The sequence below is a fragment of the Camelina sativa genome, chromosome 19, assembly GCF_030686135.1.
Source record: "Camelina sativa cultivar CO46 ecotype springtype chromosome 19, ASM3068613v1".
NCBI classification, from domain to species: domain Eukaryota; kingdom Viridiplantae; phylum Streptophyta; class Magnoliopsida; order Brassicales; family Brassicaceae; genus Camelina; species Camelina sativa.
Genome location: NC_141898.1, coordinates 25,611,772 through 25,626,777, shown reverse-complemented (window position 1 = coordinate 25,626,777; position 15,006 = coordinate 25,611,772). Strand labels below are relative to the sequence as shown.

At 38.4% G+C, this 15,006-nt stretch overlaps 1 protein-coding gene across 1 annotated transcript; it reads right to left on the bottom strand.

Annotated features, from left to right (window-relative positions):
• Positions 1-1,140: 1,140 nt before the first annotated feature.
• On the bottom strand, positions 1,141-5,458 carry LOC104747874 (U-box domain-containing protein 34). The gene is made up of 10 exons (XM_087500519.1): positions 5,135-5,458; positions 4,509-4,636; positions 4,296-4,417; positions 4,087-4,208; positions 3,887-4,000; positions 3,222-3,496; positions 3,035-3,136; positions 2,514-2,942; positions 1,651-2,400; positions 1,141-1,550 (listed from the first exon to the last, which is right to left on the bottom strand). The coding sequence occupies exons 1-10, from the start codon at positions 5,349-5,351 to the stop codon at positions 1,338-1,340; spliced, it is 2,472 nt and encodes an 823-aa protein (XP_087356645.1). The 5' UTR covers positions 5,352-5,458; the 3' UTR covers positions 1,141-1,337.
• Between the last annotated feature and the right edge of the window lie 9,548 nt (positions 5,459-15,006).

The following is a 15,006-nucleotide window of genomic DNA, read 5'->3' as shown; positions in this document are numbered from 1 at the left end:
CGTTTTTAGGAATAGAAATAGGATTTTTGAGTCATTGTTTAGACCTAAGTTATTTTCAAACTTTATTTTCCCTGCAACTTTTGAGAGAGAAATCCCTAAGAAAAGATTCAAAACTCCTTTTCTTCTTCCTTTAATCTCTTAATGCTATCTATTTTATTCATGATTTGTGTTCTTGCAATTATGTATGAGTATATCTGCTTGTTAGGTTTAGGGTTTTCAAAGGAATTCATGAATTGTTAGGTTATCAGATTGTTAGGTTAATATCTATAGAATTCTTCGTCTAGATTGGTTTATTGTGTATTCTAGAGTAGCGAGAGCAACCTAGAATCTGATCTTAGGTTAATTGATAGACATGAGAATGTTATTAATTTCCTGAAATAATCTTAGATGAGCAAAATACCTATTTACAAAGAGATTTGATTTAGGGATTTTGTGAACTTATCAAACATGAATTTAATGCTAGTTTAATCATTAGGATTTGCAAAGAGATTTGGAATTCTAGTTTTTAGACTTAGATAATTTCGTAGCGAGAGCTGGTTAATTTTACCTTTGTGATTTGAGTTCTAGAATTGTTCTTAATAAATCCTGACAATTATTTTATCTGATTTTTATGAATTTCCTGAGAATTTCCCTGAACCTATCTTCTCTTTTATTGAATTAACTTTTCTTTTTATTGTTTTTCTTGCTCTTTTGATTTTAATACGATTTATTTCTGTTTAGCATAATTAAAAGATTATTAAATCTATTGTGTGATCTAGAATCCTTGTGGATACGATCCTTAAGTACTACAATTCATCTCTTAATTTGAGAGAGTAGGTCTAGGGTAAATTTGAGCATATCATTTCATATGAAAGTGGAAGCTTATTTCTGAGTAAGGAAGATGGTGTTGTTGCTTCGATTGTTTTTTTTTTGAACATTACTCATTGAATGGTTGGTTCTATGTTAAATTTGTTTGCATATTTGAAGTCATCGAGCAAAAGCCTTGGATGGATTTGTTTGTATGTATGTATCTTTGTGTTGTTCGAACTTATTTTAGGCGTATCAATGACATGGAGGTTCATGGTTCGTGAGAAAAGATGATGAAAACATCTTTGTTTTTTTAAAATACAGTATATATTATGAAAAAAACATATCTTCACATAGTAAACCAAATAATACTTCAACAAACTAAATTTTCCATTTTTGTGGATTTACAACCATGATCCAAACCACAAAACTCTCTTTTTTGGTTTTATCGCATAAAACTACAATTTACAAACCATTTATTTACATGCATATGAGAATATTTACTGCAAATTCAAATAAAAAAATTTACAGAAAATCTCCAACGAGAGAAATTAGCCAGTTATATTGACAATATCATTAGAAAACCGGAATCTTGATTTCCAATCGTGAATCGCAGACCGGAGTGTATGGTTTGGTGTGAGCTTGAAGTGGTCGAGCTTTTGTCGAGTCACTGGTGAAATGTTGTGTTTCTCGAGCCACGCTAAGATCGCTTGCTTCTCGTACGTGAATCCATCTGCTGCTATCGCTGGCTCCTGCATTATCTCCTGTATATATATAAAAAAAAATCATACTTCAAAAATCAAAACATTGCTTCAAACTGCGGTTATTAAAATCGTGTACCAAACCAGGTGAGCTTTTCCTTACCCGTAAGATTGGACAAAAGTAATGACTAGGTGCTCGTAAATTGCTTCCTTCTTTCTTTGTTTTCGAATTGGCTGTCTCCACAAGCCGTTTCAAAGCCGGTATAACTTCCGATTTAAGATCCGGTCTATCTCGGCATCGAAATTCCGCACATTTTAAACCAATCCGAGCCAACTCTTCGGTTTCTGCCAAAGGCCAATCGGTAACCGATTTATCTAGCATTTCGGTTAACGTTCCTTTCTTTACCGCGTTTTCGACCGCTGGTACAAGCCCCCCCGGCTGACGAGCCGTCAACAGCTGAAGAATGGTTATGCCAAACGCGTAAAGATCCGATTTTGGTCTAATCGTTCCGGTTCGATGGTATTCCGGATCAATGTAATGCAATGTACCAGCAAGGACCGAGTGTCGGTACATCGTGACATTATCCGGTGCAACATCCGTAACCAGCTTGGCTAATCCCACGTCAGCAATTTTGCTCACGTAGTTCCGGTTTAACAAGATATTCCCCGGTTTTAAGTCGCGGTGAACAATTGGTTGCGGTTTAGAGCTGTGCAAGAAGGCTAAACCGCAAGCTACCTCGAAAATAACCCTAAACCGGATAAACCAAGGCAAAGGCGGTTTATTATTCCTGTGAAATATATATTCCTCGAGGCTACCATTCTCCAAATACTCGTAAACCAAACAACCATTCTCCGGACAAGCTCCGAGGAGAAGAACCACGTGTGGATGTCGGAGTTGGCTTAGAACCTCAACCTATAATAGAGTAGTGACACCAAACCGGAAAATAAATCGACCGGATTAAATCAGTTAAAGCTTAACCGAAACCAGACATAGTTTAGATAGAAGTAATGGTCATTATTAATTACCTCCTTCAAGAACTCCTGTTTCTTCTCCGCTGTATCTAGCCGGACAACCTTAACAGCTGCTGGAGTGCTATCAAGACTACAACGGTAAACTTTGCCGTATCCTCCTTCTCCAATCACTTTTTCCGGTGAGAATCCATCGGTGGCTGTTACGATCTCATCTATTGTGTATTTCCTGTACCGGTGATCGGTTCCTAAAAGCTGATCGATCACTTTCTTCTTCTCCAAGTAAGTCTTTAAAGCATTCACCTCCGCGATCTGTCGCTGACAAAACTCTCTTGCAAGCAACGCTTTCGCGGCTTCTACCTCTTTCACCGCCTTCATGTGCCGGTCTTTCTCCAGCGTTGCGGTTTTCCTCTGCAATTCTTCTTTCTCCACAGCACTGGTCACTCGTCTTGCGCCTTTTGAACATTCAGTGGAAAGCATTTGAACCTAGTAGAAACACCAAAACAGATAATTTACTTGGGGAACAAGAAAGTAAAATGATTTTGATTCAGAAACGTACGGGGTCATAATATATATACCTTGTTTTGTGTGGAGTAAAGCTCTTCACAAGCTTGTTTATATTTACCGACCGTACTTTGTAACTCCTTCTTCAAACGCTCGACCTCTGCTTCAATCTCAACCTGTCAAATTAAACGACACCATATTATTCAAACTCTTTTATTGTTCATTCTTTACTAATCTAAATCAATTCATTAGTAATGTAACCTTCTTTGATTTTCTAGATGTTGCTGATGGCGAATCTGAGCTTTGCTGTTTGCTAACGTTTTTCTCAAGATTCGATTGGGGTTCCATACAAGTCTCATCAAAGTCTGAGTAATTTAGCTGCGGTATATCGGATCCTCCACGCCGCCTAACAATCTTTTGAAATATTGTTGCACTAGACGCCTTACTACTTGGAGACGTTTGTTGTCTATTATTAAGGAGGCTTAATGCATCTAACTTAAGCTCTTTGGCTGATGCTGACCTCCTCGTGCCTGCCTCTTCAACACCCAAAAGAAAGAGAAAACCTCAGCCATGCATGGAAATCATATTTTTAAAAAATATATATAATGGTTGTTAATCATCTTCATATACATCAAAGGTTTATATTATATGCATTTATCATTCATGTATTTTATAATATGAATCCCTAATCGATTGGTCCATGTTGGTTGCAGAATCCTTCAAATAATAAATTTCAATTCAGAGTTATAAAGATTATGAAACTAGTTAAATATTTTTCCAATCATAGGTTATAAGTCAAAATTTGTTCCTTTTAAGAATGTACATACCTGAATATTTACTACTATATGTTGGACGACTTAACATTGCAATTATATTAATGGACATCTCCTATGAAACTACTATATATGTCTATTTGTATACTTTACCTGTGGATTGTCGAGGATCGGATAACGTTTGAGACCGTAGAGTGTGGAAACTAGCCGCCCAGTTTCTCAGGAAGTCATGGGACGTCACGGCTGAGGATGGACTTGTGCACGGCTCTGATTATTAAAAGGGTAACACGATTAAAGAAAAGTTTTATGGAAAACGAAAACAGAGAGAAAACAAAAAATCCTACTTATTTTACCTCCGATAATTAATGTATCCATAGATTTTGTAGTGATTCTGTCTTTACACACAATGTATACTTCACATGTTTCTGGTACGTATTTTAAGACAGTCAATGGTACTCCTGAACCTTTTGATCTCCTACACCGGAGAAAACACAGCCGGTTAGTGTATATAACCGAGTGGATTGAGAAGAATTTAAACCTAACCGAGCTATGTAAATTTTACCGTGTGAATATGTTTGAAGAGAACGATCCCATAACCAAACTGTTAACTCCTGATTTGGATGTGAATCTGAGAAGTGCTTTGGCAGGATCGTCGTACTCTAGCAATAGAGTCTCTACCTGACACTGAAGGTTATACTAATTCAGGGAACAGTTTGACCCTAAAAATTCCCTTAGGTGTATATAAATTTTGGAGTTAAAATAGAAATGAACCAACCTTGGTACTAGTAGCCTTACACATTTTCAAGAAGGGTACAAAGACCGTTTCAAATTCTTTTTTCACATCCCTCACATACATTTCCACCACTCTCTCCTCCACTTCCTCCACCGGTAGTCTCTCTCCGGCTGCAACAATAAACCGCCATTCTTGTAAACATTACTCTTAAATTTGTTAAATATTCATCAATCCGCTACCAAAACTACACTTATAATCGAATAAATTTTTTACTTATTAACAGATCGTTTTTTAGTTTTTACCTTATTGAAAAAGAGTAAGATAAAATAAGTAATTAATTATAAATCCATTCTATGAATTTAATTCTAATTTTCGACGAACATGTGAAAGAAACAAAATACATAACGTTTTGCTTCTCTTTTTTTTCTTGTCTTTTTGGTTATATAAAAATGTAATCGATCCATAAACAAGACAATCGAAAATGTTTTATAGACTTTCGGAAAACAAGAAAGATATTTTTGGTTACATCATGAAGAAATTCTGTTTTACTTGGTGTAATGAGGTTTCAATTATTTTCTTTTGTCTTTTGGTTTCCTTCACTTTTACATTAGTTTATGAAAAAAAAAACATCAAAAATGTGAAATTGTGTTATTGAGAGAGATACTTACAAGGGGTAGGAATAGAAGTAATTGTGGGGATGACGTGAACCAACACGAACCTATCAGCCTTAGGTGAAAGATTATCGAGGGCCCACCGTACGGCACGGCGACTTCCTGCGCCGCCAAATTTGTCTCCGATCAAACCCTTCACGGCCACCGCCACAAACAACTGACCCTCTTTCGCCTTTTGACCACCACTCATTTCTTGCGTCAGCATCACCACCATCTAATCACTTCTACTTACGTAGGCCACAAGTAACCAAAGAATAACAATTCAGTTGCAGAGATGGGTATCTCTCTGATCACGACTATATTGTATTGAATATTGATAGCTATATATATGTGGGTAGTTTAGGACCAAGTATTAGATGTTTTTTTCTTTGGTAAACAATATATATATATATATATATATATATTTGATTAGTAGCCGAACAATGATTGGTCTTTTGGTCTAATTTTTGCTGTGATTTGTTTTAATCAATAACTACAATCCTAAGATACGTTTTAAAATAAACTTCAACAAACAAAAACTATGACTCTACGGGATCTGAGTTTTAGATGGACGCATTTATAGCTTTACAATTTGATTGGAAAATAAATGATTTGAACACTACTAACAAATTCACAACTCTTACCAATCATACATTTAGTATCACTTAATTTGACCGCAAAATATATACTGTGTTGCAAAAGGTAATTGTAGTCCTGTGCTAATAATAATCTTACTGATCGGAATCAAGGATTGGTATCTCCCTTTTTTGTTTAATAAAACAAATACAAAGTAGAGTCATAGGGTTGGATATATTAATTTGTCTATTGACTTTAAGAACAGAAATAAGATTTGAATTTTTTGGTAATTATAACCATGGATCTTGCAGTCCTGAATATATAATTAATTTTGAAATATTTTGGCAAACAGAGGAAGTAATCGATGGGATGATGATGGCCTCCAAGAGTTTAAATACTCTACCTAATACTTTTAAATTCGAAATTTTCTGGACGGCCAATTAGTTAATTATTATTACTATGGAGTTTTATTATACGAAGTCTTCTTCTAGTTCTATCAATCTATCTACATGGTATTTGGAGGGTTTAGCTAGGTAGAGATTTCAATAGTCTGTCAGTTGTATGACGTGTATTTCTTCCACCAATGTGAACAAAATCTGAATTTCATCCTATAACCACTGAACAGGGACACATAATCTAGCTAGTAGTTTATTACTATCTGAACTCGAACTCGTATGAAGTTTGTTGTTGATAATAAGCTCAAAATATATTTACAGTAGACCTCTATAAATTAATACTTGCTATAAATTTAATAATTTTTCTGATTTCAAATTGGGATAGTGTAAAAAATAACATAATTCGATAAAATAATAAGATAATTCTTTTTTTTTTTGAAATTCTATGTAAAAATATGGTTCCATAAATGTCATAAATTTATAATAATATAAAATTATAAACTAAAAATATATATATATATATATATATAATTTAGTGAAATATGATTCTATTTTGTTTGTCTATTCTTAAATTTACATTCTTATTGGAGCTCATCTATAATCATTTTCATTGCATCAATAACTTTTTCTGTTGTTTTTTCAAATTGCATCCAAAAATTGTGGTGCATCCTAAACGCGATAGTTGTTTTCTTTACGTATATTTGGTTCTAAAGATATTGTAATATTTTCTTGGACTTTATCATGAGAATAGAAACAATAATTTATTCTATACTCTGTACTTCTAAAAATTTATCATTCTATATTACGATAGCCAAAATTATAAGTTAAAAAATTATATAAAAATGTGAATTACAACAAAAGTATCTTACTTTTAACAAAGAATGCTCAAAACTATGAAAACAAAAATCTCTTCATAAATTGGTGGTCCCGACCTTATTAATCTATAGAAGTTTGATTGTATGTGGGTTTTGATTGATAATTTTGTATCACTGGGTATATCATTTTAACAGTTACCAATCACAAAAGCGATATCAAAAACGTTAATAAAAATATATTATTTTTAGCTTTTTTTATAAATTTCATATATCACTATTTTTTATAGTTTTATATTATTCTATAATAATTTGTCGTTCAAGCTTACAGCTAAAATATTTGTACAGCTTTGTGTTGATCCATGAAATAATCTTTGCTAGTAAAATAACTTACCTTAGTAAAAGCTTTCAGAATAAATAAAATAAGGAAATGACCTAAATAAGTTAGTTAAGCTACTGGATTAGATCTGAAGTGGTATGTGGTCGCAACAATTTGAATCTCTTGGTAGATGTGGGATAGACATAGTTGTGGACCTTGTGGTCTTGTGGTCAAAATTTGTTCCGGTTAAGACATTATCATTTTTGAATAAATAATTTCCACGATTTCTTGCACATAATTAATACTTCTGATAATCTAATATGGTAATATTTTGGCTGAGTAACATTGTCATGTTAGCGATTATTCTAATAGGTATCCAGAAGTTGACCAAAACAGTCTAAACTTTATATTTTCGGTTAATGTTTGCTGAGCACAAATGAGGATATACCGGAATATTAGTGTTAGAAAAAGTAGTAATTAACTGGTCGTTTACAAGAACGACATATTTAAACTAATTAAATATCTTGACCACTGTCGACTCTTTGACTTTGTTAACTAAGCCATGACATTTTCTTACTCGCATACAGATATATCTCTATATGATTAGTCCAATCGTAGAACAGCAATTTACAGCAGACTTATATCGATTTTACATGTATACGAGAAAAGAGAAGCCAGAAATGACATAACTGATAACTTAATAAAAACTTATCTAAGAAACACTAGATAAATTTATATATCATATGTACTCACACTAGGTGTAAAATGTAAATAAGGGAAGACGTTAGATAATTTATTTTGCTAGAGGTCAATCTTTTGGTTTATTAATCCATATTGTAGATGCTATGTAAATTCTTTGTTTTTTTTTTTTTTTTTTTTTTTTTTTCTTTTTTTTCTTTTCAGACATTAAAAGAAAATGTAAACAGAACCTAATAAAAAATATTTTAATTTGATGTTAACTGTTAGGGGTAGATCCTCACTCTAACACAAGGTCCAGTCCAGAAAACGCCCAAATAAACCTCAAAGCAAAGGAAAGATATTATGGTCTTTTTAGGAGACGAACCGACATGATTACCTATAAATACGGACGTACGACGTTCGAGGAAGGGATCCGCGAAAAAAGGAAAAAATACGGATATAAGGATAACAAGCGGTCTCTCGTCCAAAACTTAGAATTGAAGAGCTCGCAGCTTGTCCATTGCTTTTCTTTTCACTATTTTAACTCGTCTAGTCCACTTTTTAGTCCGTTTTATTGTGCTCCGGCACAGAGTTATATAGAGAATTTTGATCTCCTTTTCACCAAACTAAACTTTCTAATTGTGACCAATCTGGACATCAACAATTTGGCGCGCCAGGTAGGGGGATCAAGTAGAAGTTTTCTTGAAAATTCGAAAAACGGACCTACTAGAACTAGACGAGATGACAGGACCCGCAAAAGATGGAAGCAAAGGGGTCAGTTCGTCGGGAGGAACGATAACCCCGGGAACGGACCAGGTGGAGCCAACCATCCTTCCGACTCCGGATGCTCCGAGGAAAGCTGTAACGGCAGAGAGTCCGGAGACATTCATCGTCGCCACAAATCTAACAAGCCCGGCGAACACAGAGGCAACACTAAATCCTCCACAACTTACTCTGCTCGGTAGTCAACCCATCTCTAGCATGGATGAGCTATTCCACGGGATACTGATGCATATTGACTAATAAGAGCAGCGAACCAACAATCGTTTGGACGCACTAATCGCGTCACAGGCTGGTTCCCAGGAAGAAATTAACAATCTCCATGCTGCTCGACAGAACTCAGCGAACCTCCTCTCGATTGGGACAACAATAAGGCCGCAGGTACAAACCAACGAGTTAGGACGTAACCCGACCACACATGTCGACAAGCTACATGATAGAGTGCAGGACACGGAGTTGAAGGAAATCAAGGAGCAAATGCAAGAAATGGAAACGATATTTCATACAGCAACGAGCAAAGCATCAGAGGTGGACCTCGTGCTCGAGGCAACACAACGAACGCCATTTTCCAGAAGACTCACGACCACACTTGTACGACGAACGATCAAACCAAGGCTGGGCTACTACGACGGCATAGTCGATCCACGAGATTTTATACTTACCTTCGGAGTAGCGCTCGACCCCCTGCGATCCAGTCTGACTGAGTATGATGCCGGATCATGTCAAGTTTTTTCCGAGCAATTAACAGGAACGGCCCTGAGTTGGTTCTCGCGACTCCCGTCTGGATCAATTGACAGCATCAAAGATCTAATGACAGAATTGCTGAAGCAGTTTTCTGTCTAAATGGAAACCAAGAATTCACACGCCGATCTCTATTCTCTGACTCAAGAATGCCAGGAGTCACTCAGGTCGTTTATTGAACGATTCAAGGAGGTCATCGTCAATGTCTCAATACCAGACGCGGCAGCCATCGTCGCACTCAAGAACGCACTATGGTACGAATCTCGATTTAAGGAAGAGCTATCTTTGTCAGACATCGAGACAATTGCGGACACACTACTACGAGCCGCGAAGCATATCGAAGTCGAAGAAGGAAAAGCCGTTCATGCCAAAAATCAAGCAGTAGCAAAAAACGTCGTAGCAAAGGAGCCAACAGTTGTAACTACAAAAATCGACCAAGTCGAGCCTCGGCAACACTTTGCTCGCAACCAAGATCAAACTCGTAGAACCTTTGCAATTGGCGAGGACACACAGACGGGCTTGCCATGGAACAAGTACGTTCAGAAGGAAGGAGGGGAGAGTAGCATGACACAATACTTCCATTACCATCAAAGTAACACCCACGCGACCAAGGAGTGTCGCTACCTCCAAACCATCCTGATGGAGCGATATAAAAAAGGTGTGATAGTCGTCGATTCCGACAGAAATAAGACGGCACGACATGGAAAAAACGATACTAAACAAGCCAAAAACATCGCACAAAAGTTCGTAAAGGAACAACAGCAACTTGGCGACCAAAGTGGAGACGAGGTAGATATGTCGGGAGACATCGCTTAGGAGAAGCGACCACGTTCGGATCGGTACCCCGAACAAAACCCTCCAACGCCGAGACGTCGGATTAACATGATCATGGAAGGACTGACAGGGTGCAATGACTCGATAAGATCGATAAGTGACTATACCAAAAAAGCTGAAATGAAGAAATCTTGGCCATCAAGGGTCGAATCCCCAAACAAGTCGATATCTTTCGACAATAGCAACCTGGAGGGATTAGATCTCCCACATAATGACCCATTAGTCATCGAACTCCTAATCAATGAAAGCCAGGTCACAAGAATCATGATCAACACAAGGAGTTCAGTAAACGTCATCTTTAGAAACGTCCTAGCACAAATGGAAGTCAACGAATGTGACATCAAGCCGAATTTCCATTCTTTAACCGGCTTTGATGGGGACTTCATCATGTCAGTCGACACCATCGACCTACCAATCTTCATTGTTGGAAAAGCATGATTGTAACACCCCCGAACCATCCTATGACCATGCAGGCTAACAGACAGCCACGGAACGCTACGATGGGAAATGCGCCGAGGTGGTCTAGCCGAGGGACGGAAGCTGCAGACTTCCCGACCGGTCCTCCCTAGCACAATTCTGCCCGCAACCGAGACTACTTAGGCTTTGCAACCCTCGCGGCCTGGTGCGTTGTGTTGGCCCGGACAAGGCTAGTACCATTTGAAAACCACACAACTTAAAGAAAATAACTTTCATACTTTATGAATTCATAAAATGAGTTCAGAAAACATTCATACGAAAATGGCGCCAGGCCTAAGGCCAAAATACGATTAACTTAGATTATTACAAAAACAGCTTGCAAAGGCAATACAACTCTACACCGGCTGGCCTAACGTCCTGAACTCCCCCTAAGGCTTTTCCCCACTAAGGTTACCTGCAAAACAAAATATGGAGTCTTGAGTGCTAATCATTCAGTGAGTTTGGGAACCTAACAAGAACCAAAACCCAACCCCAACCCCAGCAAGCAACACACAACATGCAAGACTAAGCTATCAACATGAAAGACTAAGCTATCAACATGCAAGACTAAGCTATCAACATGCAAGACTAAGCTATCAACATGCAAGACTAAGCTAAGCTATCAACTTGCAAGACTAAGCTATCAACATGCAAGCAAGCAACAAGCAATCAAACAAACAATCAGAGAAAGCAATGCGGAAGATAGTGAGCTAAGCAAACTAATCTAGCAAGCAATCAAACAAGCAATCAAACAATCAAGCAAGCAAGCAATAAAAGCAATAAAGCAATTAAACAAGCAAGCAAGCAAGCAATAACAACAACTACAATAAACTTGAATAAAAGAAAATTAAATTAATCTTTTAAACAAGTTTTAGTTACGGGCCCGGTATGCTTCCTCTCGTCAATCGTCCAATGAACACCCGCGCTGCAGCCACAAAGGCACGCAACCGGAACATCACTCAAGCTACACCGTCATCTAGACAGCTGCGGCTAGGGTAGCGAGCCCAGTAACCTCCGAGCTCTTCGTCCCCCGACCCTACAACTCACAACATGGGTTACATGAACGCGGCTGTATGCTGTATGGAAAAATCATGAGGACAGCCATACCAAGTCTTACTACGCTAGCCGAAATTTCTCGCGACTACACGCATTAAGACCTATAACAATTGATACCTTGAGTTTTTATGGTTTTTAAGCTCATAAATTTACAAGTATCCTTACCAGTTTTAAGCTCTCCGGCACTAGAACCTGTGTACAAGCATTTCACCTCGCGCACAGTCTAGTCCGAGACTAACCTCTTAGCAAGTGCAACTGAACAAGAAATTCAAGCAAGAAAATCAAGTAAAAATCAACTATGCTACACTACATGCAAGCCTAAGAAACTAGAGGAATATCTAGAGACTAAGCGCTAAGCATTCAAACAACTACCACTGACATGCAAGTCTAAGAAACTAGAGGAATATCTAGAGACTAAGCGCTAAACATGCAAACCTACTAGTATTAACATGCAACTTAAGAAACTAGAGGTAATCTAGAGACTAAGCGCTAAATACTAACATGCAAAGCACACAAGCAATCATGCAATAACAAACACTAACATGCAAGCCTAAGAAACTAGAGGAATATCTAGAGACTAAGCGCTAAACATGCAAACCTACTAGTATTAACATGCAACTTAAGAAACTAGAGGTAATCTAGAGACTAAGCGCTAAATACTAACATGCAAAGCACACAAGCAATCATGCTACACCAAACACTAACATGCAAGCCTAAGAAACTAGAGGAATATCTAGAGACTAAGCGCTAAACATGCAAACCTACTAGTATTAACATGCAACTTAAGAAACTAGAGGTAATCTAGAGACTAAGCGCTAAATACTAACATGCAAAGCACACAAGCAATCATGCAACAAAACAAGCAACTTAAGAAACTAGAATGAAATCTAGAAACTAAGAGCTAGACGAAACCTCACTCTAACATGCAAGGAAGCAATAAACGAGACTTAACTACCTAGAATTTAATCTAGAAGAAAAGAAGCGAATCTACCCAATAATGCCTAGATTTAACACAAAAATCCTAAGCAAAAATCAACTAAAACCCCACCTATCATGTACCATAATACATGCTTCGAGACTCACCTGGACTTGGCTAGAAGAATCGACTCTAACAGACTTCTAGTCCTAGCTAGCGACACAGAAAGGCCTAGGCTGACACGGCTAACTACTCGCGGAAGAGAAAAGCTTCTAAAGAAAGAACTCTCTCTAACTCTAACTTTCTCTCTTTTACTCCAACTCTCTCTAACTCTCTAACTCTCTAATTTTCGTCTAAGGGTGGGATGAAAACGAAATGGCTCCTAAGACTCTCTATTTATAGTGTAAAGGTGTGAGTTTGGGCGGTTTCAACGGCTAATGCATGGCGAGCAAGTATCTAACTTCTCCTCCACTCCTTTGGCGAAACTTGGTGGCAAGTTTTCTCGAAAACTTGGTCAACAAGCTTCTTGAAAACTTGGTGAGCAAGTGTTCTCCTCTTTGCCACAAAAATACTTGGTGGAAACACACAATACTTGGCTAGAGAATGTCCTCTTCTCTCCTTTGTCTCACATCCTCCTTTGCATGAATTCTTATTGGTTACTTTTTAAGAAAAGTAATGATTGTGTCTCCAACTTTCTTGCATGAAATTTTATTGGCCATCAAGGGGAGATGAATCTCCCTCTTCACGCACTCCACATGGACGTCCAAAATTTCCGGGTCGCGGTTCTGCGTCGAAGTCAACGGTACGGCGTACGGGTCAACGGTCCGGTCAACGGATGATGTACAGTCAACAGTCAGATCATGGTACAGTCACAGTGGACTTGCGGTACATGGTATAGTCCATGGTACACGATACGTGGTACGTGTTACGGTACCATTGGCCATCTCTCGATCCGTCAATATTCTCTCGGACATTTCTTCGGCGATTAGTCTACCTTTATTCCTTGCCTTCCTTTCAAGTCCTTTCCAGGTCCTTTGGTTATGGGTTTTTATTTTAAATTTTACCTGGTGGTGAGGGTCATTACAATGATACTCCTCGCTCGCCGTCATCGACAAACCAACCATCTATAACGTCATCCTTGGCACCCCGTGGCTCCATAAGATAAACGCAGTTCCGTCGACGTATCATCAATGCATCAAGTTCCCAACCCCAAAAGGCGTGTATACGGTACGCAGTAACCAACAGGTCGCAAGGCAATGTTTCCTCATCGAACATAGGATTCGCACAGCGAAAAAGTTATAGCAACCAAAGCGCTAGGTTGGCGATGGCAACCCATCACCGACCGACGGAAAGCCGACCCGATCCAGCAAGGTGTCGCCGCAATCAAAGAAGTGAACCTCGATGAGACTGATTCAAAGCATTGTGTGAATATTGGAACAGAGTTAACTCCAGAAATGCGCGATGAGCTGATCCTTTTTCTTAAAACCAACATCGCGACCTTCGCTTGGACAGTAACAGACATGAGAGGAATTGATCCGACAATTACAACCCACGAACTCAATGCCGACCCGATGCATAAGCCAGTAAAGCTGAAACGATGCAAGTTAGTCCCCGTAAGGTCGCAAGCAGTAAACGACGAAGTCAAAAAACTCCTTGGCTCTGGTCCATCATGGAAGTAAAGTACCCCGAGTGGCTGGCTAACACAGTGGTTGTCAAAAAGAAGAATGGGAAATGGCGAGTCTACGTAGATTTTACTGATCTCAATAAGACCTGGCTAAAGGATAGCTTCCCATTACCACGAAATGATCAACTCATCGAAGCAACCGCAAACAACGAGCTCTTGACCTTTATGGATGCCTTTTCGGGGTACAATCAAATCCTCATGCATAAGGACGAGCAGGAAAACACATCGTTTATTACTGACAGGGGAATCTACTGCTATAAGGTGATGCCTTTTGGCTTGAAGAACGCAGGAGCAACCTATCAACGACTGCTCAGCAAGATGTTTGCCGAGCAACTCGGCAAGACCATGGAAGTATACATAGACGACATGCTCGTCAAATCTCTGCATGCTAACGAGCATATTACTCATCTCCGGCAATGCTTCCGCACTCTGAATATGTACGAGATGAAGTTAAATCCAGCAAAATGCACCTTCGCAGTCAAGTCAGGAGAGTATCTCGGCTACCTGGTAACCAGGAGAGGCATCGAAGCCAATCTGAAACAAATAAAGGTGATTATCGACCTACCGTTGCCAAGAAACGCCAGAGAGGTTCAGCGACTAACCGGACGAATCGCTGCCCTAAATCGCTTTATCTCCAGGTAGA

Excerpts from the sequence above, each read along its gene's own strand:
- LOC104747874 (XM_087500519.1), bottom strand. The coding sequence starts at position 5,351 with ATGGTGGTGATGCTGACGCAAGAAATGAGTGGTGGTCAAAAGGCGAAA. Across the intron at positions 4,637-5,134 it reads TACTTCTATTCCTACCCCTT|CCGGAGAGAGACTACCGGTG; the intron begins GTAAGTATCTCT and ends TTATTGTTGCAG. Across the intron at positions 1,551-1,650 it reads ACTTTTGTCCAATCTTACGG|GAGATAATGCAGGAGCCAGC; the intron begins GTAAGGAAAAGC and ends ATATATATACAG.